The sequence below is a fragment of the Xenia sp. Carnegie-2017 genome, unplaced genomic scaffold, assembly GCF_021976095.1.
Source record: "Xenia sp. Carnegie-2017 unplaced genomic scaffold, XeniaSp_v1 HiC_scaffold_23, whole genome shotgun sequence".
Classification (NCBI taxonomy): Eukaryota; Metazoa; Cnidaria; class Anthozoa; order Malacalcyonacea; family Xeniidae; genus Xenia; species Xenia sp. Carnegie-2017.
In genome coordinates, this window is record NW_025813486.1 from 8,468,555 (window position 1) to 8,494,622 (window position 26,068).

General features: G+C 31.6%; 1 protein-coding gene across 5 annotated transcripts in view; it reads right to left on the reverse strand.

Annotated features, from left to right (window-relative positions):
- Window positions 1–26,068, reverse strand: part of LOC124449820 — a 67,316-nt gene that overhangs the window by 14,052 nt on the left and 27,196 nt on the right. For 3 of the 5 annotated variants that reach the window (XM_047000729.1, XM_047000730.1, XM_047000728.1), the window contains 5 exons: window positions 20,911–21,605; window positions 20,224–20,812; window positions 19,746–19,871; window positions 14,644–15,320; window positions 13,395–13,983 (listed from right to left, as the gene is read on the reverse strand). In XM_047000729.1, coding sequence (XP_046856685.1) covers window positions 13,395–13,983; window positions 14,644–15,320; window positions 19,746–19,871; window positions 20,224–20,812; window positions 20,911–21,605 — 2,676 coding nt within the window. Of the gene's footprint in view, window positions 1–13,394; window positions 13,984–14,643; window positions 15,321–19,745; window positions 19,872–20,223; window positions 20,813–20,910; window positions 21,606–22,888; window positions 23,128–26,068 lie in introns of those variants that run through there. The other 2 variants (XM_047000731.1, XM_047000733.1) reach the window with 2 other exon arrangements.

The window sequence follows — 26,068 nt, forward strand, 5'->3', positions numbered from 1 at the left end:
TTTATTTCTTTGACTCTATCCAATTTTTATAATAAGTACAGTCAATGCCTTTATCCCACTCAAGAATTTTATATACTTCACCAAATAATCTATTATCAAAGATCCTCTTTGTTTTACTATTTTTCATATCTCTAACAGGGTGTTTTAATGGTATACCCCTAAGGCTAGCTAAGCGTATTATATAATAGTTATACATACTAATATTCTTTTTCTGTATCAACTTATACTTAATCATTGTACTAACAACCTTTATAAAATCATTTGTAATCATCTCAACATATTCAAAAGGTACACACAATCTAATTTTATTATAAAACCATTTTCTCCTTGAATGAACTGATCTTTGACACTTCCAAATTTCTGGTATCCATTCATTAACAAAATGATTTATGTACAAGTGAACAGAACCGCAATTCTTACAAACATTCATTTTATTATTATCTGAAATAATTTCTTGATTTTTGCAACATAAGTATGTCTTAACAGACCTATTAATATAATTATCACATATCTTTTTATTACAAAAGCAACAATTTACATAACCAAAAAACTCTTCTAATTCTTTATGAATAAATTTATTACAATACATATACTAATACTATATATTTTATTTTTAAGTAATTTTATATAATAAATATCCAGATATACCACCAATCAAAACCATTGTAATAGATTGATAATTTTTCATAGTCTTAGATGGTTTGTAAATGTCATTTAATTGTGGTTCCCTATGAAATGTTAATCCATTGTAATGTATCGTTTTTACTTTTCTAAGCGCATCTAAAGCTTTGTTTGTAAGTTCTATATCATTATCAGCATATTGAAGTTCTTGTCTTAACTGTTGTATTTTATCATGCTGCTTGACTTCATCTTCATAGAACGCTTCTTTAGCCTTTTGTAGTTTTACTAAAGACTCGTGGTATCTTTTCATTTCCTCAGCGTAACCGTTTTTATCAAGTTTATGAAATAGCCAGCCTGCTAGACTAAATCCTAGGCCATTAACAACAGCTCCAAAAGCTGTTCCAACCCCACTAATAATAACACTTGTCATATATATTTATACAGATTTAAATGGATTTTCAGGAACCCATTTTTTATCCTGAGCATATTTAACTAGCATTGTTGATGTTGTAATAGCAACAACCAGTTTAGCAAAATCTTTGATACTGTTTGTGTCTGTTAATTTTTGACCTAATAGTTTTTTAGACGCCATAGAAAGACCTACAGCAGTTGTTGTCACAAGCACTGCATCAAAAGCTTCATTCATAAATTGTTTCTTATTCATAGTATTACTCATATATAATAGGAAATATTTTATTCAAATGAGTCTAAATTATATTTTTTATTTTTTTGTATCAAAACATGTTTTTCACTAGTTGTTTCTTCTTTCGCTTTATCGTTTGCTAATTTTTCCTGCCTTTTATCATTTTTCCTTGTATAATAGAGACTAGCAATAGCAGTTAATACTCCAATAGTCCCAAATAAGAATCCATAATTAATATTCCAGCTATTATCCTCAATTTTCTTTTTATTTTCTAATTCAATCCTATCTCTCATCTTCTTTTCTTTAGAAGCTTTTGATATAGCAGCCAAGCGTTTGCCAGCTTCAACTCTAAGAGGGTCTTTCTCTTTTTTAACAGTAGTTATCTTTAGGTTTTCTTCAGACATGTTATATAATAATGTAGATTTTATTCACAGATAACTCACAGATAACTTATAGATAATCTTACAGATAACTCACAGATCTTTATATTTTTTGTTATATTTACTCACCATACCATCTATAGTAGTACAAAAATCAATTATAATATCATCGATAACTTTTACTTCCGATATAAATATCACTTCATCATAAGGTAATCCTCTTAAAAAAGATCGTATATCCATAAGTATTTTTTCATATGACGTATATGCAAATTTACACATTTCTAAGTTATTATTAATTTTACACTTAACTATATAACCTTGAATTAAAGCACCTAAGCCTGATAGGCTAGCTATAACTATCGGGTTCAGGGTTACACTACCTACAATACCAGCAGTCGAGACTAGAACAATACTTCCCATGTTTAATGATAGTCTAATTTTATTTAATTTATTATACTTCCATTTATAACAGGTATACATTTTGTGATAGTATAAATACAACTTTTTAAGCTTTTCAAATTCTTCTTGACTCAACTCACTCGAAATATGATTAAAATCTAGAACTTTCTTCATATTATATTATAAAACATATTTAACTAATATGAATGTTGATAGTGTTGATATACCGAGTAAAGCAATCATATCTGTTTGATGGGGATTATTTACCATCAATTTTGTATATTTATGTACTAATGGTTTTTTATGAACTTCATCTAGAGTATCTAGGTGTTGTGAGGGTGTATTATCTTGATGTACTTTTTTTAGTTTTTCAGTTTTAACTCCATAATAATTTATTTTAGAATTAATACCGAATTTCATAGTTTTATTCGCTAATGTTAAAATATTATTATAACCATCAATCTTTTTATTCAATATGATCATACGGCTGGGTATTAAAATCATACCAGGACTAATTGCCATATTTAAAATAACATTCGTGTCTTTTATACTCTTTCTCATGTTAGATATCAATACAGTTGTATCATTCTGTACAATAGTATCATTTAATAATTTTCTAAAAACGTTTTGAGTTTGCATGCTTTTAGCTCCATGATTAACTATTGACCATCTTGTATTGGCTTGGGATCCTAGAATTGTATAAACAAAGCTTTCAATGCTCTCTTGCAAAAGAACTTTTCCGATTGATGTAATACCTTCAGAATGATATGCAATGAAGCTCTTATAATCAGTAGTTGAATATTGAAAATTAACATAATACCCATCATTGTTTTTATCAAATTTTAAAATACCTTTATAAGGTATATGCTTTTTCAGTTCCGTAAAGTCATATTTGTCTAATAACGATGGATGCTTCATAAATTTTTTGATGCTATAATATAAATGGTATTTCACAAGGCTTTGTATAATTCTACTTTTATCATAATTTAAATGATTAAGACCGATACCACATAAAAAACTAGCAACATAAGCCCCAGAAATCATAGCGTAGTAAGCTTCTTGTTTATAATTTAAATGACTTTTAATATTGTATCTTATACCAGTCGGTTTTTCTTTTTTACTTTTAATTTCACTTGTCCACATGGCTGTTATAGGTGGTAGACCACTCATAAAATAATCATTCTCTGTGACATACAATCTGAAGTTACAGATATCAACATTTACCGGCCTTTGAAATGTAGGTTTTACAATAAATTTACTAGTCCACCGATGTAACATATGATCGAAATAATCCTTAGAATGACCTTCATCACCATTAACAGCTGCTATTAGATTTGAAAACAAAGGCGTTTTAGTTGTTTCTAAATATATTTTTGGCCATGTTGGTACATGTTTTAAATCATCATCATCGCCTAATTTTATAGCATTTTCTTCTATTTGCTTGTCTGACATATAATATAAGCTATGTTATATATGAAAAAGTTCACTATTTTTATAGACGGAGATAGTAAAAAAATTGATTTACAAGAAAGTATAGTAACAACTAACTATTCATATTTATATATTAAAAAGGCTTATGTGTATTGGGAATATAAAAATGTGAAATTAAATAATACTTTAGCTTTTACAATAGGCGCAACAAAATATAATATAGATGCTGGTTACTGGACTTTTAAAATGCTTAAAACGTTTTTTGAATCTGCTGATGTAAAAATTGAGATGGTAGAAAACAACGGAACTTGTAAAATAACTAATAATAATGATGAGGTACTAGTATTGGCTGATACTCTTATAAAAATGCTAGGTTTTAATGATACCATAAAAACTATGAAAAAAGGTATCGTACAAAATAGTGTTTCTAAAGTGGATATAAACAGAGAATTAACGTTTTTACAAATTTATTCTAATCTTGTAAATTCAAGTTATAATTATAACCCTGAAGGAAAAAAAGTAATATAGCTTTAACTTTACCAGTAATAACAATTCAGTCGTTATTTGGTACTGTATACGAATACAATGATATTGAATCTAAAGTTACAATTATAAAGGAGCCTTTAACGAGCTAATATTTAATATATTAGATCAAGATGGTAACCCTGTTAATGTAGGTAGTATTCTATTGAATGTTATCTTGAGTAAGTTAAATGGATGAAGACATTAAAATTGAGCAAAGTTTAAGAGATATTTATTATGATCCTAAAACAGGGTATCAATCAGCAGAACGGTTGTATCAGAAAGCATTAGAAGAAGGTATAGATGTTAGTAGAAAACAGGTTAAAGAATGGTTAATATCTCAAGATACATACACTAGATATAAACCTATTATTAGGAGACATAAATTCAGACAAACAAGGGTAAACTATCTTGGTGAACAAATACAAATGGATTTAGTTGATATGGGTTCTTATAAGTATAAAAACAATGGTTATTATTGGATATTAACAGCTATTGAAATATTAAGTAGATATGCATTTGCTATCCCTGTTTATAGGAAAGACATAAATAATATGACAAAAGCTGTTGCAGAACTATTAAGTCAATTTAAAGATAGATTTAATAATTACCCGAAACTAGCTCAATTTGATGATGGTAAAGAATTTTATAATTTAGGTGTAAAATCATTATTAGAGAAACATGAAATTAAGTACTTTTCTACTAAAAATGATAAAAAGGCTGCAATTGTCGAACGATTTAATAGAACGCTTAAAACATCAATGTGGAAATATTTCTATAGTAAAGGAACATATAAATGGATTGATATATTAGATGATTTAGTATATAATTATAACAATACAAAACACAGTACAATCTTGATGAAGCCTAAAGATGTTAATAAAAATAATGAAGATGAAGTATGGAATACATTATACGGTCATGAAGTTGCTTATTTACCATTACCTAAGATTAAAATTGGTGATATGGTTAGAATATCAAAGTATAAATCTATATTTACGAAAGGCTATGAAGAAAATTTTACAGAAGATTTAGAAGGAGAGCCTATAATTGGTAAATTTTATGAAGAGGAACTATCAATTGTTAATAAGAAAGATGATGTTTATAGAGTTGAAAAGATATTAAAACGTAAGAAGGTTAAAGGTAAAAAGATGGTTTTAGTTAAATGGTTAGGTTATGATAATAAACATAACAGTTGGATTCCTGAAAGTGAAATACAAAATATAGAGAAAGTGAAATACAAAATATAGAGTAATCTATATGGCTGAAGGAGGTTTTGATTATATTGAATTAGAAGATAAGAAGCAAGAAGATAATAACAATAATAATAACGATGATAATGAAGATTGGCAAAATTTTCAATTTATTGATGAAAATGAAACATCATTTAATGGTGATAATTTTGGTGTAACAATAAGAAGACCGATAAATAAAACTAATACTCTTCCTGATGTTCCTATTAATTCCACTCCTGTTTATACAAATATTACTAGACCTGAAAATGAAGTTTCTTTTGCTGTTGAATCTTTTATTACAAAAAATTATAAAAAAGAATTTAGATTTAATAGCCTAAAAGGTGTGGCAGCTTATGAAGGTTTAAATTTAAAATTAAATTTAGGTAAAACTGATATAAATAATATTACTTACAGACCATTAAATACAAGAAATAAGCGAGGTAAAGGTATAATTATTTTAACACGTAATAATAATGGGATATTACAATATAATAAAAATAAAATTGCTAAAGAAGCTGTTAAACAATTTAAAAACGAAATTAAAAGAATTATTAATTTGCAAGATGAATTTATAAAAACTGAAGAAAGTATGCCTATGGTTGAATTAAATAATCAATATACAGAAAATTTCAATCAAATAACTAATCAAGAGCTTAGAGAACATATGGGTGTAATGACCCCCTCTGGAACTATTGATAAAAGAACAAGACCACAATTCATAGAAGCACAAATAAATCACTTTGCTGAAGAGCTAAACAAAACTTTAGCTAGAATAGATGAAATAGAAAATGAAAATGGTATTGACAACAATATTGATGAATTAATTAATTTACACGAAAAAGTCGCAGAATTAGAAACTATAATTAGAGAAGAACAAGAGCAATTAGATAAAGAGGATGTACGAGAGAAACAAGAAGAAGACATTACTAGATTACAACGGTTTAAAGAATGGGTTAAGGAAAATATACCAGGATTATCAGCTTTAGCTATATCTGTGGCTGGGATAATTACAACCATTGTCATTGGTGCAAGAAAAACAATCCTACAAGGTGCTCAAACTACTAGTAAATTTTCTAAGGCTTTAGTAAATCTAGGTAAAAAATTATGGCCAGTATTAGGACCATTATTGAATATTATCGCTCAGGCTATATCTTGGGGAGCTAAGGGCCTATCATTTGTAGCTTCTAATCTTTGGATTTTAGCTATTGCTGCTGCTTTGTTAATATATGATCAGTATAAACAAAGAAGAAAATAAAATATGTTTTAATATATATGAATAGATTATTACAAGAAGAGCTTTTACCTGGTTATAAAAGGACTGCTATGACAAAAATTAAAGGTAACCGTACTTTTTATAGTATAACCTTTAATCCTAATAGCCTTAAACCGAATGAACAAGTTTATATTAATATTCCGAAATTGAAAGCAAATAGTTGCTTAGTGCCTGGTTCACTTAATCTATCGTTTGATCTTAAAATCAGTAATACAAAAAGTCACTTTTTAAATAATCTCAGTCAGATTTTACAACATAGACTACAAATTAAAGTGGCTGGAGAAACCCTTTACGATTGTAATAAACATAATGTTATAAGTGTATACAAAGACTTGTGGTTACCGAAAAGTGATCGACAAGGTCTTATTGAATACGGTATTTGTAGCGAAAATTTACGAAAACTCATTTCAAAGGATGATAGTGGTGCAACAAGTGGAGATTCAGAAAAACTAGCAGACAAATTAATGTATGATATTTATGGTACAAGACAAAAAATTAATATTGATAATATTCTTAAAGATCATGGTCTTTATTGTCCTTTCAATATGAATAATAACTTTCAATACATAATAACATTACCCCCGAGCGATCAAGTCCTTATCCCTCAAAGCGGTAATTCTATAGGTGATTATGAATTAGAAAACATTCAGCTGGAATATGAAACTATTGAAAATCAAGAAATTGCTGATGAGGTGACAAATTTATATTCTATAGGAAGAAGCCTATTTTATGAACATATAACCCTCTTAAAAAAGGGAAAATGGGATAAGTCAAGTACATTACAGAATATAAACGTCAATGTTCCTCGTAAATCAATGAAAGGCATTGTACTACTATTCACAGAAAATTCAGTTAGTGATAGTGAAAATTTTTATATCCATTAATCGATGAAGTTAAATTAACTATAGAGGGTGCCTAATGATTTTCTCAAGGCATGAATAAAACACTATTTTATGAAGAAGCAAGAAAATTTTTGATAGAACTATTCCGATAGATTGCTTCATGACAATTGAAAAATTTTATAAAGATAAATTTTCATTAGTTATCGATCTACGCACCTTTCAAGAAAAAAATATTGCTGGTAACGGAAAACGAATCATGAATACGCAAAACGGCATTCTGCTTGAAATTAAAAAAAGAGCATATACAAAAGATTTAAACTGTTATATCTATGTTGTTAGTGATGCTCTTGTTCAATTTGTTAATAATGATCTCCAAAGTATTCAATACTAAATAACTAGTAATATATAAATGGACACACCCTTTAATATGATTATTTTAGGCATGACGAATTGTGGTAAAAGTCATTACCTTCTCACAATGTTAGAAAAAAACTTTAATAGACATTTCGATTACATTATTTTATTATGTCCAACGCTATCATATAATAAAACCTATCAAGAATGGAAATATATAAATGATTCTGATTTAATTAAAGTAGAATGTGACCAAGATCGTGTAGATATTGTTTTAAAATATGTTAGTAATGTATATAAAGGGACAAATAGTCTTATTATACTTGATGATTGTGCAAGTTGCTTAGATGTTAAAAATAGGACCTCCCAATTAATAAAATTAGGATTCAGTGCTCGTCATTATGGGATTTCTACTATTATAGTGACGCAACAATTGACCAGTATTTCTAAACCTTATCGCGAAAATATAAGTTTTTTAGTTACATTTTATAATCCAAACCGTAATGATATGAAAACCATATTTGATGATTATCTTTATGGTTTTGAGAAAGATGATATAGAAGAAATAACCAAAAAATTGAAAAATAATAAGTATGCACATTTAGAAATTCAACTTGTATACCCATACCAATGGAAAATTGTTATTCCGCAATAAAACATGTGTTATATATATATGCCAAAGCGTAAAGAGCCTGAAACAATTGATGATATAATTAATGAGATTGATTCCGCAAATGATACTATCAAAGATGCTGTATGTGATGATAATATACAAGATAAACCGCAAGAAAGTTTTAATAAAAGAGATCAACTACTTAAACTAGCTGAAGATGGTGATTTAGACAAGTCAGTTGCTTACATTAAAAAAGCTAGTGAAAAAATTATTGATAAATTGTACACTGAATACGAGAAAAACGATTACAAAAAACCAATGAGTTTTTAACTGATTTAGTTATATCAAAATTTTCAGATATATTAAAAGGGTTTGATGCTATTGAAGATCCTAAAGAATTAACAAAACAGCTTAAATCAGACGACCTTTTAAAACGAGATGTGTACAGTTTAGTAGAAAAAGTATCACCATTTTTACCTTTTTTAGGATTTTTATCAGGTGGTATGACAACCATTAAACATGTTTACGAACATAAAAATAATAAACCGGATATAAAATCTGAGGAATAATATACATGAGCTTATTTTATGGGCATGATAAAACAGATATTAATGTAAATATACAAGGATCTATAGATAAAACACATCTATCAGATAATTATTATACTAAAACTCAAGCTGATGGTAAATTTAATGACTACTATACTAAAACACAAGCTGATGGTAAGTATGCTTTGACTTCTAATTTACTAAAATATTATACTAAAACACAAGCTGATAATAAATATGTTTTTGTTTCAAGATTAGCCAACTATTATACAAAGAATGAAACAAATGGTAAGTATGCTTTAAGTTCTAATTTAAATAAATATTATACAAAGACTGAAACAGATGGTAAATATTATACAAAGACTGAAACAGATAATAAGTATGCTTTAACTTCAAATTAATAACTATTATAATAAGACTGAAACAGATAATAAGTATGCTTTAACTTCTAATTTAACTAACTATTATACTAAAACACAAACTGATGGTAAATATTTTACAAAGACTGAAACAGATAATAAGTATGCTTTAAGTTCAAATTAATAACTATTATAATAAGAATGAAACAGATAATAAGTATGCTTTAACTTCTAATTTAACTAACTATTATACTAAAACACAAACTGATGGTAAATATTATACAAAGACTGAAACAGATAATAAGTATGCTTTAAGTTCAAGATTAGCCAACTATTATAATAAGAATGAAACAGATAATAAGTATGCTTTAAGTTCTAATTTAACTAACTATTATACTAAAACTCAATCTGATAATAGATATGCTTAAACTTTAATTTAGCAAATGAATATTATACGAAATCTGAAATAGATGATATAGTAAATAGTAAAGTAGTATATCAAAGTAATCAATTAAATTATACCACAAATGTTAAGCCAACAAATATTATCAGAATTGTTTTATAATATTAAATTTATTGAATTTACACTTTTATTAATAAATCAATCTGATAACTCAAAACAGTTAAATTAGATATTATGGTAGATAAGATTAACAAAAATTTATCATTAAAATAACAAAATTAATCATTACAGAAAAAATCTGCTAATATATTATGAACAAATGGAAAAAAAATGGCTGGCAGCATTTAATGGATTAACTAAAATTCAAGTTTATTCACACCATCAATCTACATTATCTATGAGATATAATGGTTATTCACAAAATTTCAGGCTATTATAGAAGATAATATTCTATCAACTAAAAATTTGTAAATGATGAAATCGAAAATTAAAAAATTTATTAAAGATAACTATCAAGCTAAACCTAAAGATGAAGAATAATCCTCATGTTTGACTACATATCACATAACTGTTTGTAATAAGTAATTAATACAAAAGTGATATACAAAAAAATTCAAAATCCTGAAACAATTATTAAAAACAATTTTAACAAAAATTATATGACACTCGCTTGACAGACAAATTAAAAAAACATATAGATTCCATAGTTTTGTAAAGAGCATCTATGACATTATTAGCTCAAATTTCAGGCTTAGTTGCCTGAAATTCTTCGCCAACAACGATTTAAAAAGATGCTTTATTAACACTTGATTATTAACACTTGATTATTACAGAATATTTATATACCACGCGCTGGGTTTTCAGACCATTGTTAAAAGCCACTAGTTTACCAAATATACATCGACTATAAAAGCGCTGATACTGATATTTTATTAACACTTGATTATTAACACTTGATTATTACAGAATATTTATACCACGCGCTGGGTTTTCAGACCATTGTTAAAAGCCACTAGTTTACCAAATATACGTCGACTATAAAAGCGCGCTGATACTGATATTTTATTAACACTTGATTATTAACACTTGATTATTAAAGACGGTTTTTTGAAGAGCATTTCTTAAGCCTCTGTTATTCTCGAATATTCTTCGAATATTCATCGAATCTACGGGGCCGTTCCGAATTTTCACTTCGTGAAAATTTTCCCCATAAATCTTAGAATTCTGGAGGCTCCATTCCTGCTCGTCACTTCGCTGTGCTGCCGTGAACCGATGCTTTTAACAAAATGTTTGTAAACGCACCTATATATTTCAAAACAAATAGATTCCATATTTTGTAAAGATGTTTTATTAACTTGATTTCTAAAGATAGTTTTAAAGAGCATATATTAAGCCTCTGTCGTCCTTCGGACCCACGGGGGCGAGCCGAAAATTCTAGCTAAAGCTAGAATTTTTTACCCACCAGGCTCGCATGAATTCTCGGCGATCCCATCCCCCTGCTCAATTTTAGCTACGCTAAAATTTGTGCTGCCGGATCGCCTCCGAACCGATGCTTTCTTAACATTTATTTCTAAAGATAGTTTTTAAAACATATAGATTCCATATTTTGAAACAATGACTTTTTTACATGGCCTTTTACTGAGGGACGCCTTTGAAACATGGCCTTTTTCACACTGCTTTGAAATAACGATTTTTTGCACAGCTTTTTTACATGACCTTTTACTGAGGGACGCCTTTTGAACCATGGTCTTATTTTACGCTGTTATAAAGATAGTTTTTACCCACGGTTATAAGTAGTATAGTACATGGGGGGTATAGATAACAAAAAGTAAACTTTTTGTGATCTAGAACCCCCATGTACTATACTACTTGCAATATTTCAAATACCCTTCATTTTCATGACAACTTTACGTTGATAATGGTAGGCAGTATTTTATATCATTAACACATCACAAAGAAGGAAACTCCATCATGCTAAAATAATGTATCAGCAAATTTGCCTAATACATATAGCTCTCATTATCCAGTGTGACATCAGGTAAATCGGACATAATAAAAACTTCAATATCTCGAGAGTGAAAAGTGATATGCATAAACTAGAACAGAAAGTCCATTATCATATTAAAATATCTGTTCAATAAAAGTATAACACAGGTTGCTAAATTTTCGTTTCATAGCATTTTATGCATTAACTCTAAATTATCTGACACGTACAGTTTCTCTTATTTATTGGTAAAGTGAACCTCGTTATCTATCTTTTTGCAAACTCAAACTCTACGTCATGCTTTTTCTCATTCTTGTGCAACATAGTTAGTTTTAAAATATACACTTTGTCGTGGTGACAAATCTGAAAATCGTTTTGAAGATAGCAAATACCTTGGTGAATTACTTTTACTATTCAACATAGTATTTGCGTTCTTGAAAACGATTGCTGGTATTGTTTTCCTTTGCCGAATTGAAAATGCTTATTTGCAGTTTTCAATTATTTTATTAAACATATGATGATTTGTTTGAAAGAAACAATTTGTCTGTCATGTGTCTATAGTGTCAGGGTTTTCCTTATCAATAAAATTTCCTTTTTAAGGAAATTTTTACCCAGGAAGAAAAGGAATCATGCAATTCAATAAATTTTCAACCCCACGAAAGATGTAAGTTCTTAACATATCTTTCAGTCCTTTCGAGAAAATTCTTGTCTGTTTTAGAAACATATAAAAGAAATCATGATGTTGTAGTGTTAAAATATAATAAACTGACTAGATAAGAAACGCGAACGATGCAATGATCGAATTTCTGGTTTCAAATATTGTATCATCTTTGTATTTGGATGCATTTTATTAACGATGCAGAACATTTTAATTATCTTTGGCTACGACAATGACCTTTAAATACTTTGAAAAATTTTCTCGTACAATACAACGCTCCTTTGGAGATCTCTTATAAATAGAGTTAAAGAGAGTAATTGAGCAAAGTATTTTCATGGTTTCACAGAAAATTTTCAGATCAATTATACGTCTATCCATCAGATTGTCCATTTATTGATCTATTTGTCTATTTAAATTATTATTAATGTAGACGACGTTGACTGGAAAATACTCCCCGGGAAATATTCTCCCGGGAGTATTTCCCGTTTGAGATCAGTGGGAGTAATTTATTGAAATTAATGAATAAAGTCGTTGTTTTTATGTTTTTCGATTAATAACGTTATTTGCTTATCTATTTTGTGAAATTTTCTAGTAAAAACTGATACAGCAACTTTTATTCTCTATACAACTTTCAAAATGCAATTCTAAGTAAAAAGTATTAAAAATTTAATTCTAAGCTAGAAAATTATCAATGTGCACTTTTAAATGATGTTCACACTGAACTGGTAATCTCCAGTATACTTAGCAAGGAGAGAGCTCAAAAGAACTTGTAATTTTCTGTAAATTTAGAATATAGAAGATCGTTTAATAAATGTGCAATTTAATGCTACATTTGCCATAATGAAAATTGCAAATAGCCTTCTTTTTATTGTGGAACTTTGAGAATTCACATCGTCAAATTGGCTCATTTTTACAATCTTGAAAATGTTTACATTATATATTTATGGTAGTAATGAATATTTTTCCCATAATATTTTTTCTGTTCGAATTTAAGTAAATAAAGACTGATGAGCAAAGAAATGATGAGAATATGACGTAAAAATATCATGTAATCAAATTGCTATTGTACAACGATCGCATAATTTAAGTGTAATAAAAATGTAAAAATTCAAGCTAGTATGCTTACCTTTAAGTTGTGGATTTTCTTTAAATTCTTCATTTGACCTGACAGCAGCATGTACCCGAACAGGGAGACTGGGGAACGTTTTAAGAAAATACGCCTTGTAATCGCCAATCTTATAAAATGGTTCTGTTTGTAGTAGAGGTCGTGGTCGATCGTTCCAATGCATGCTAATATTTCGAATGAGCCTTAAGCATTCTGTCCATGAAGATCCATACTCTCTTCCATTTACCAAATATTCATAAACATCGTTATCCATTTGACTTTTCCAATTTGAAGATTCAATATTCAATTGTTGGACGATACTAGATTGAGAATCATTTGTATTAATCGACTGTAAGTCACCAACTTTACATAAAAAGTAAAATTTCTCGTCATCCGACATAAGAAATGGATGGTTCAAGGCTTCGTTGGCAGATGGTCTTTCTTCTGGTTGTAGTTTTAACATCCACGACAGAAGGTCTTTTAATGTTTCATCCTTGACTTCGTCCAAGCCAACAGGTTCCCCATTCAACATATTGTCCAATCTATGTCGTTTAGTTCCAAAAGGATGTTTCCCTTTTGTTGCAACATAAGATGCCACCATTCCTGCATTCTAAAATAGTTAGCATAAACTCAAATATATGTTAAAAAGACGATAAACACACAATAGCTAATAAGTAAATAAATTAATTTGTAGCCCTCTTAGATGGTGCTAGACTTATATAACACAGGCGATATAATAAATCAAAATTTCAAGTTCATGAGATAAAATTATTTATAAAATTTAAAAATTCGGGAAACTATATAATAACATAATTGGAGTTCAATTAAACAAAAATAAATTTCTGCATCGTAAATTATAACTTTCAAGAGATGAAAACTTCAGTAAATTTAATAACTGGCCGTTGCACAACTTACTAAGGACATTTCAGTTTTCCAGTTAAAAATGTAACAGCGACAATCTAATGTCCGAGATTAAATTCATGCAATTAATGTCTTATCGTCAGGTTACTAACTATTTTTTTCCTACTCTTTCTTTTATTTTGGTACTTTTGCCGAAAGTTACTTTTTGGTCATTGGTGTGATCTGTAGCTACTTATTTCCGAAGTTAATTTACCAATCGAAAACGCCTAAATAAGTGTTCAATATATGATTTTAAATAAAAAGTTTGGCTGTTCTTAAAATTATATCAGCTCATTTCTCATTTTCTCGAAACTCCGAAAATGACTTAAGAAAAAATCAAATTAAGGATGCAGTAAATTCCCACACTCACCATTACATCCGACTTTGTTTTGTAACGAGCTTTATCAAACGAATCTTCTTCTTTACAATAGGATTCAGGAGAATACCAAAACTCAGTTCCCACATTAGCCTTGGCTTTTATGCCAAAATCAGCTATGAGAAATTTGCCTTGTGAGTCTCGGAGAACATTGGAAGGCTTTAGATTGCAATGAAGAATAGGTTGCGGGCCACTATGAAGATAAGCTAATCCTTGCAAAATTGGTCTGAGAATTTCGGGAAGAACTTTTTGAAGATCAGACAAAGTAGAAGACTTTACAAAACTCTCCAACGATTCCTCGCATAAGTCTAATATTAAATAGACATATTCCGTGTCATTGTCTTCCTCTAAGTATGAATAGTTCACAATATATTTTGATTCCTTTGCGTTGAGTTCATTCAAAATTTCCTTTTCTCGGCGTGTTAGATCGATGAAGTTATCTCGACGTATGCGTTTCACAGCTTTGCCGTAACCATCGTTTCTCAGTCCAAGAAATACACGTGTTCCATCGTTTCCTCTGCCGATGCAAAACTCGTCTGAGAAAATTACACGTACATCGCCCACATGTTTAACCTTTCTAAAGGCACTGGCTCCATATTCACACAATTTTAAAAACATTTTTCTATGCTTTGTTGATTCACCAAAAAAGTTCCACTCTTGTAATTGCAGTTCTTAAAATGACATAAAAGTACTGCATTATGGAATTTTGAAAAAAATATAATTAACGACTATAATTTCAAAAGAAATCAGCAGGGCAGAGCTGAATATATGAATATTCATCCCCCCCCCGCTTACTGTTATAGTTTCGCCCGTGCCCCAGAAGTAGCTCAAATTCACTGAATGCAAAAAAATATTTTGAGGTGTATGTCGTTCGATTCCCACAGATAGTTTGATGAATCCCGAATTGAAGTTAACTAATAAGGTTTTATTGTTGATCTCTCCAAAATCACATCATTCACATCACAACTCTTTTACAAAAACAACCCACCATCATCTCTCAATTAAACTTAACATAATAAGTTCCCTGACCTTATAGTTTTTACTAGAATGTGCTAACATTCACGACACACTCCCTCTTTTTTAATTTATGTTAATTAAAATATACTTTTCTTTAAAGTTTTCAGTCGTTTCTTGTTCACGTAAACGTAATTAATAAGTCATAAGGTTTATTTCATATTTCATGTCATATTTCATCGTGATAAGTCCCACTACCCCGTGTAAGGTTAGTATATGAGCTCGTCTTACAACGCTCTTAGATGATAAATGCTTTGCTGGAAGATACACCGGATATTCTCCTTAAATTCTTCCCTTACACATGTATATTACGTCTTGATCTTTTTTAATATTAGGTTTGACAGAATTGTCTTTGAAATTCTCCATCACCTCGTTCTCAGCTTGAGCTTGTTTGATCAGTAACTTCATTATCGCCTGAGTTTCTTCTTTCAATAAAGCACCAATTGTTTTCTTATTACTAACTAAGTTGTCAATGAATTTCTTACACCATGCTAGAGCTCGTACAGTTTTGGACAGGACATACTTTTCCAGCATATGATCAATGAAATCGATCTCTTTTGGAATGGATATCTTCATTACTTTTGATTTTCGTAGGTTCGCACTTGCTTCCACTCAATTTGTTTCTCGTTATTTTTTTCACACGATTTGAAACAAACCGCTTGTAGTTGCCTCTACCGTTGATCCATTGTAGACAGACGGTTGAATCAGTTTACGCGTAAACAGCTTCAACAGAGAAATAACAGTGGACTTTCTGCGTTTTGTCCACCAGGTTGGAAACAAAATGACAACTTACAAGTTCCAATCGTGGAATAGTTAATTCGCGTTTTGCACATCTTGCCTTTTATATCAACAGCCCTTGCGAAACCACTTTGCATTGTTTTGACACCACATACACCGCTGCACAGCATTCCAAGATACTCGCATCGGAAAATCCATGAATGTAAATTGCTGTAGTCCATACGCCTATCCAAGGAATGCTTCTTGGAATATTTAACTCACTTGGCAAACTCCATCATTTTTCCTAACGCTTCCTGATACCTTCCGGTAACTGTGCATCCCATGCAATTTTCCGATCACAGATATCTTGAAAGATTACTTTTGCTATGAGAAGGTACAGAGCTGCAACACCTAACGGGTCGTAAAGTTTTGTTATCCTTTGCAGAACCGTTCGCTTGGTCATTTGAACATTTTGTTTTGGTGGTGATATAGACAAAGTATCTTCAAGCTGTTCCATACCAGTCCGAGAAGTTCAGTTTCTGAACATTTAGTTCCTAAAGTATCTTTAGCATAGCTAGATTCCCCGTCCTCTACCTTATCGTGTTCAACTTCATTTGCACTGGAATGCCATTTGTGCAGAAAAAATTTCCCCTTGCCGAGAATCTCTTTTGATTGCTGTTTGAGCTCTCTATAGTCTCTTCCACTGAATCACCACCAATATTTATACCATCTACCTAAGTGCCGTCAGATAATTCTTCGACACACTTTAGATATTTCTGTACAAACTTCTCTATGTGAACATTTAAAGTTACTTCAAGTTAAAATGGGCCGGACCACGTCCGAACATCGCTCGAGTCATACGATGTACAACCATCTCTTTTTGTTGCTGATCATTTATCCATAAGACTCTCATTACGTCTTGATCAATCTCTCTGATAACTATATGTAAGAATGCTTGTTTGGTATCGCCTACTAAAAGAATCGGTCTCATTCGACTACGCAAGAGTACATCTAAAATTCTTCGTTGCAGTTGGTATCTAATGCCAAGCAATCATTCAATGAAGGAGACCTTTCATTGATTTTTTTTCTGAAGCATCATAAACGATCCTTACTTTCGTAGACTTGGCTTTCTCACGTAAGACAAGGATTTTGCAGAAGATAATGTTCACAACTTCTTTATAGTTTCTCACTCGCCATTTTAACCACTCCTTTATCAAGTTTATTTACTATGATATTGTGATAAGTTTCCATCATTTCAGGCTGTTTTTCCAATCGGTTTGTCAAGGATTGACCTCCGCTTGGCAACCTGATAGTTCGTTGGCAATTCTGGGTGATTAGCCCTCCATGGAGGTGAATTTTCATACTGACCATTTGCTTCGCATTGTCAGCTGTTCTTTAAACTCTTGATACAAAATTCCTTGATCCCCTTCTGCACTGTCGTCTAAGCCTAACACATCCAAACTACAAAATGCTTTTAATCTTCATGAGGGGTTTTTGTAATTAAGTAGGAAGGGTTTGTCTCTCATCCCGGTGACACTATCGTCCATCCTAACATTGTCCTCTCACCAACTGGCGTCCCATCATCTCCAACTCTGGTGTCTTGATTCTGGAGATTGCACTCGCCCCAAAAATGAGGTGAACCGGCAAAAGCTGCTTTTCATCATAATCGTGCATGTCTAAAACTCTTAAGTGCTCATAATGCTCAATCCACTGTTTATACTTGGGGTTTCGTAAAATCCTCAATACATTCTTTTCGATTTGATTCACCTCACATGTCATTTTGAATTTTCCCTCTACATCTGCTTTTTTGACTTGATAAATATTGACCCTTTTAGTAGCTGTATGAAACATCATCTTGATGGATTTATATTCTTGCCTTATTGCTTCTTCTTTGATTGTATTTACCAAGTTGCTTCATGCAAAGGAACTACCATATCTAGTGTCTAAAAGAGCTCGACATTTATTCCTTTGATTGTTACTACCACAGTTGGATAAACAACATTCTTCAAATTAGGATAACACACCAGTTATTGAGTATTGTCCTGCTGATCACATATAGAAGTATGGTGCTTCCTTTTACAGACAAAGCAGTGAATCTGACTCTTGCAATTTTTTGCTCTATGGTTTTCCCCTGTGCAATTAAAACAGCGTCGTTTTGCCATTAAGATCTTTTCACGCTCTCTGACACTCAAGACTTTGTCAGAATCTATGGACCTGTGGTTTTTGTCACAGTACACTCACTGTCTTGTTTGGACTTTGGTTAATAGTAGTTTTCTTTCTTTTCTTTCAATACACTCTCTCTCTTTCCTTTTTATCAGTTTGTAATAGTAGATTTCGTTATATCGAGGCTCGCAAAGCTTCAACTAGATCTGTAAAGGTGAACTTTTCATTTTCCCTATCCGATGATACTCTTGTTAAGTCAGCTCAGATCTCCTCCTACTTGCTACAGTTAATATTACGTTTCCTGCAACATCTCCCGAGTTTTCAAATATCTCAAGCGCTTGAATATGCCAAAGTATAGTATTATAAAAGTTATTTATCTTATGTTTTGAAACACCAGTATTAGTTGGCAGGCTAATATTTCGTGTATGCGTGCATTAGCAACTTCACTCGGATCAACACATCTCTCTTTTAACAACGAAGTTACAGTTTGATCAGAAAAGGAAGCATCATAAAGAAGAAATTCAGCGCATATAAAAATACACTAGAATGAAAAACAAACAAACTAAAAATAGAGTAAAGCGCTTCAATAAACAACCAAAAATACGTCTTTCTGGATGCAACGAGGACAACCAGTTAAAATTGGGTTATGAAGGCTTCTACCAAAAATTAATTGGTTATTTTAACTGTTTATACTTGTTTATGCGATGTTTATATGGACAAAATAACCATTTTATAATGGTTACAACCACTTTTAATATAGGCCAGTATTTTTCTCAAAGTGAAGATGCTCAATTTCGTACTAACGTCCGCGACCATGCAATTCTTACAACCTAACAACATTTATACTCATTCTGAGCCTAACAATACTCCTCTGAAAACGTAATTTTAAACCATTTTTGCATTTCACATGCTACTTAAATTACTAATTACAACGTGCTTTCCTTTCCATACAGTATAATACAAGGTTAAAAAGTCTTGACCAGTAAACAAGTTGATGATGACAGTTAATTCACTTGAAAGTTGCGAAGTGTTCCGGCAATTAACTAAAAACGTTGAGGAGAAATGTAAACTACATTCATCTTCTGGGAGACTGGGATCACGATCAATAAACATTAAAACAAGTCAAGTCTATAGAAAATCGTACGGCATATATACATAAAAATTAATAATATTAACATCAAGAAAAAGAATTTTGTTTTCACCTTGCCCTGCCTCAACCGTATCTTTGACGATATGTGAATTATCAATAACAGAAGTTTCTTTATCTGAAATAGCGGACATTTCATTCCCATACGTATTAATGTTTTCTTTGACATCATCATCCTTATCTATAATAATGAACATATTGTAATAAAATTTAGATTGTCTTCTGTATATATACAATGCTGGGTATTAATTTCCAGTTCAAGACATATGTAATAACAAGAATAAGAGTAAAAATAATAATAAGGACAACAATGGCTGATAATATATTAAAGATATTCATAAAGATAGCGATAAATACAACTTAAGACAAGAATTAACGAAATAATGAGGATAAAGATCTTTCAACACAACTTAAATAAAAAATGATTAACCGACAAATGGTGTTAATGTAAAAACATTATTTGATTTAACGTATTACACAAAAAGTATATAATTTAACTAGCTATGGTGAAAAATTCAACCTAATATGCTTACCCTTTAGTACTAGATCGTTTTTCAACTTTTTATTCGACCTGAACGCTGCGTGCACCCGAACAGAAAGATTAGGGAATGTTTTGAGAAAATATGTCTTGTGATCACCAATCTTATAAAATGGTTCTGGTTGTGGTAGAGGTCGTGGTCGATCGTTCCAATGCATGCCAATATTTTGAATGAGCCTTAAGCATTCTGTCCATGAAGATCCATACTCTCTTCCATTTACCAAATATTCATAAACATCGTTATCCATTTGACTTTTCCAATTTGAAGATTCAATATTCAATTGTTGGACGATACTAGATTGAGGATCATTTGTTTTAATCGACTGTAAGACACCAACTTTACATAAAAAGTAAAATTTCTCGTCATCCGACATAAGAAATGGATGTTTCAAGGCTTCGTTGGCAGATGGTCTTTCTTCTGGTTGTAGTCTTAACATCCACGACAGAAGGTCTTTTAATGTTTCATCCTTGATTTCGTCCAAGCCAACAGGTTCCCCATTCAACATATTGTCCAATCTATGTCGTTTAGTTCCAAAAGGATGTTTCCCTTTTGTTGCAACATAATATGCCACCATTCCTGCATTCTAAGATAATAAAAAATGTAACGTTAACAGCAAAATTGAACTCCCAAAAAATAAAATTTCGCTGTGAGTTTGGTAAATGTTAACATTCTTACACTTACATATACATCAGACTTTTTTTTGTAACGTGCTTCATTTGAATCTTCGGTTTCACAATATGCTTCAGGAGCAATCCAATATTGAGTTCCCCGGTTACAAATGCTTTTGTGTGTTTCAGATCCATTCTTCAATATTCGACTAATGCCAAAATCAACTATTAGAAATTTGCCGTCTACGTCACGGAGAACATTGGAAGGCTTCAAATCCCGATGAAGAATAGGACATGGGCCACTATGAAGATCAGCTAATCCATTCAAAATTTGTCTAAGAATATCGGGAAGAGCTTTTTGAAGATAATGTATATTAGAATCTTTCACAAACTTCTCCAGTGATTCCTCACATAAGTCTAAGATCAAATAAACATATTCTGATCCAGTATCCTCCTCAATAAAGTAATATTTCACAATATATTGCGAATTTTTTGCATTGAACTCATTTAAAATTTTCTTTTCATACAGTGCAGGCTGGAGAAAGTTATCTCTACGTATTCGTTTCACTGCTTTACCATAACCATCCTTTGTCAGTCCAAGAAAAACACGGGTTTCATTACTTCCTTCGCCGAGGGAAAATTTCTCCGAGAAAATTACACGTACATTGCCCACATATTTAATGTCTGCTCCTGGATAACACAATTCTGACAACAGACTTCCATGCTGAACTGAATGACCAAGATATGCCCACCTTTGTAACTGCCAATCTTCAAATGACATAAAATTATCACATTCAGAGGTGAGTGCAACAAAACTAATCAAATTCATGAGAATAGGTACCTCAAATTTACTCACATATGGTTAAAATTTGATAACGACTTTAAATTTTTGTAAAATCTTAGCACCAATCAAAAAGTTGTCAAAAATTAATCAATCGTGCAAACATATATCTGTTAAGATTAAAAGCAAGCAAAACAGTAAAATGTTGTTTTTAATCTAATATTGCACTTTCGTTTAAACAACGCAATGCTTACAAAATGGTTTTTAGTGTAGAAAAATTAAAGTTTTGAAGCATGTAGCTATTTCTTATGCTTAAGTATAAATTTATAGTGGAAGATATAACAAAACGGCTTTGTTTCAACAAAAGATTTTTTCACTCTTTTGCCTTTTAGATAAAGTCCCTAATCTTTGTTACAAAACTTTTAATGAAATGACAGATTAAAGAGTCTTTACTTGTCCAACCTCCATGCTCCGCCATCTGTCTTATTCCCATTACCGCTATCTCAAAAATATACAACAGGGTTGGAGTTGTACTGTTTTTTAAGCCTTTCTTTTCATTTAGTTAAAACTATTTTGGCATTTAACACAAAGGACTTTTTTCTCCAACCCAACCACATACACTCTACATCAATCTGAACTTCTAGTTCGTGTAACCTCATTACTCATTCCTCTACATTCTAGATCATGATACCTCTTCTCCGTTGCACCCAAACAGTATAAATAGATAGTGTTTGAAAAGAAATTTGCTAAAAATGAGCACTTTCCTAACTAAAGCTAAGACTTCGTTATTCATGATGATAAACAAGTAGAGGCTCCTCTTGTCTTCCTTCAGTGTATTCATACACCTCCTATTCTTTGGTTTGTGCCCACGCTTCTTACTGTGAACATAACTGATAATTGCCTTCACCCTATCTACAAAGGCCCTGTTTACATGAGATCGTAAAGAAGTCAAACAGGATTGAAAATCAGAATTTGTTCCTCATTCGCGCAATGCCTCGTTTGCAGGCTAGTTTTACGCTTGCTAGCCATTTTGCTTTTGTAATTTACTTTTGTGCGCGTGCGTTGATGCCATTTCAGACCGGTCTGAACAGTAATTTGAGTTTACATTGATGCCGGTTTCAATTCATACCGTTCTGAACTCAGTCGGATCGGTTCAGCAGGCAGTACAAGTTCAGACCGTATATAACATTATGACCGACACAATCTGATATCGCGGTTTGACTTCGTTCCGGTCTCATGTAAACAGGGCCATACTCTACTCTATGTTTACCTCTTATTCTTGAAAAGTGCTCTTTTTGTGTCATTTTCATTTACATACATACACACATTCTGTGAATGATATTCATTCCTTCTTTCTATGGAGCAATGTCAACAACATTTGAGACAATCTTACTGCAAATTACAAGGAAGTTTGCTTAGAAAACACGAGTGATATTTTGCATATCACGTGGTACTAGAAACTGTGAAACATTATTCACATTTTCTTAAGTCGATTATGATTGACTGTAGAAGCTATCAACTATATAACTAACAGAACCACTACCATTTATCACAAAATTAAAAAAGATATTTGTATCATCAAATTGCCAAAAGAATACTCGAAATGTTTCAAGCAAAAACAGTCAACGCTATATAAGAATATATGATAGAGCTGTGAAAATATACGCAATGTGTACAGTTTGTACCACGCGACATGCATACGAAAATATAAGTAGCGAAAGTGGTGGACTCAAATCAAACCCATAAAAACCATGTAATATAGATTGTAAAACTACACTTTGAGATATTTCTCCATTGTAATTAGCCAATTGCGGTGCAGTTTATCTGTAATCATAAAATAACAGATAGGATTTTTAGATTTGTCTATATGTAAATAATACTACATATCGATCAATTCGTGATCAAGCTGAGACAAAACACAGAAAATTTTAGTTTTGTAGATCACTTTTCGAGAACAAGTAATTGTTAAGTGTCAGTCGTCTGAATTAAGAATAAAGTTGCTCGAAAGGAGTCCGATTCAAATCTAGAGGATGTACAATATATCGTGCAATGGAAGCTAGCGACTTTCAAGATAAAACCATTAAAACGCCTTTTAATTATATCTCATTCCCATTCAGTGTAAACAATCTATTCATATCGTATCTTCCTATACTGTATCATATTTCGTAACACTAATCATTTCGTACTGAAGATGGCATTTTGTTAACGTAGAAACATGTTTGCTTTTAAAAAATCGTCGCTATTTTATAAGTTTTTTAAACTTGCTGCTACTCAGAAAATTCGATATTTCATTATTGACATTATTGTCTGACCTCTGTTGTGATGCATGCTCATTGCTCCACGTCATTTTCAAATTTGAAAAGTATGCGTAAAATGTATATAATATGAAACGAACAGTGGCGTAGCTAGCGGTCTGGCTGGTTGGGCCCAGCCCGACCAAATATTTTCCCAAAAATGAAAAATTTGTTTTCTTTAAAATGGGATTTGCGAAAACTTTAAATTCTGCGACTCTTTTTGGAATAATCCACAGTCTATTAGTGTAATATTTGTCAAATTGCGTCGTTATTAGCAAAATTATCATATTTTTAAACGTTACTTAGCAACAATGACTAGTGCATTTCTAGTGCCAGGCATTACGCAGTTTATTTGGGCTCTGAAAATTCAGCCCGACCAAGTAGTAAAATCTATAGTGGGATTATCTGCAATCTGATTGGTTGACAGCAACCAAGCAAACTCAAATGCGCTGTTTCGCAACATCTAGTCGGGCTCTGAAAATTCAGCCCGACCAAGTAGTAAAATCTATAGTGGGAGTATCTGTAATCTGATTGGTTGAGAGTAGCTGTGAATACACTCAAACCACAGAATAGAAACGTAACAGAAGGGCCACTGTCGTCGGAACCCTTTGAAGATTTTGTTGTCAACTTTTAGCCCGCAATCAGGCATCGCCGCCATGTTGGCAGCAAGATAACTCCAGCAAGTTCGTAATAGAAAATATAGTAATGAGAAACAGTTCAGCGCGTCCTCGACAATTATATGGCTATTCCATTTTTGTTTTGCGTATGCTATCACGAGCAATGTCAAAGAAGGTAATTTTGACAACTTAGGTCGAATCGCATCGTTAGAATACACGTTTTAGAGTCAAAATTTGTTATTGTGGTCTGATGCTTTTGCCAACTTGCCAACATTCAATCATGGTCATGCTTGTATTGCGAGTTACAATGAAAAGGATCATCAACTTTCTCTATGGACTTTTCCTTGTAGTAAGTTTGTAGAATGTTACAAATGCTTGACTTTAATGTACTTTCGCGATCTTTTATTAGAAGAGGAAAACTTGCGATTTGCAAATTTGATGCCGCAATAAATTCGCATTCTTAAAAAAAGTTTGACCAAATATTGCAGTGGAAACTGCGAACATGTACGGAATGGCAGTGGTATCATGTTAAGACTCTTCAAGATGCTCTTTCCAACATTCAGATTTTTGGTTGTGACTGAGAAGCAATCCACGAAGGTGTCTTCAAGTTGCATAATGTAATTTAAATAGCACGATGAAGGAGCATTCACCCCACCAAAGTTGAATTCTTTATATGCCTTGAAATAGCAAAGCAAATTACCATCATTGTTTATGTTATTTGAAGTCAAAACGTTCTTACATTGGAGACAGCTGTGGATTTTGAAAGCTTTGCTTAGCAAATATCCTGAAACATAGGCAGCAGCATTTTTGAGCAATAAATTGTTGCTAATATGTTGTTCTCGGTAGTCATTTTTACCAATCAACAGTGAGTTACTTGGAGCTTTTGCATGGGTAAGTGGCATACTAAATGGTTTGGGCTTTTTTTTGAAAATTGTGTTAGCAGAGTGTCCATACCTTTAGAACAGTTTCCTTTGGAAGAGGTCAAAAGTGAACTAAAAAAAACCTTTCGAAAAGCTCTGATAAATTGTATTGGCGTGGATTGTCAGAATTACTTCCTCGCTGGTGTATTGCTCCAAAAAAATTCTCTAAAGCATCTGTGTTTAATCTTCTGGCAAGCAAGAATGCAAAATTATATGAGGCATGAAGACAGGTCCTGAGACAGATAATGGCCTTTATAGATATAAGCCATCCCTTAAGTGATTTGATTCTGCCTGTGATGTTTTTACCATCTTTTACCACTTTGATTCCCTGGATAAAGGACATTGCTTCTTTAAGAAAAGCAATGTGATTATTGTTGTTGCTTATTGCACTTCTTTGTTCTTTTGCTGATTTCAGTGTGGAACTATTGATGCAATCGAAAAGCGAATCAAATTTGAAAAGCAACTCAGCTGTACTCAAGGCTGATGGTGGTAGTGCTCCAATTGATGAATATGTGCAAATCGATGCAGCATCTGTGTGGCTGAATATTTGTGCAGCATATTTAACTTGAAAATTAATCTGAAAATTAATACCGCGACAGCGACGAACCGAAAATAACAA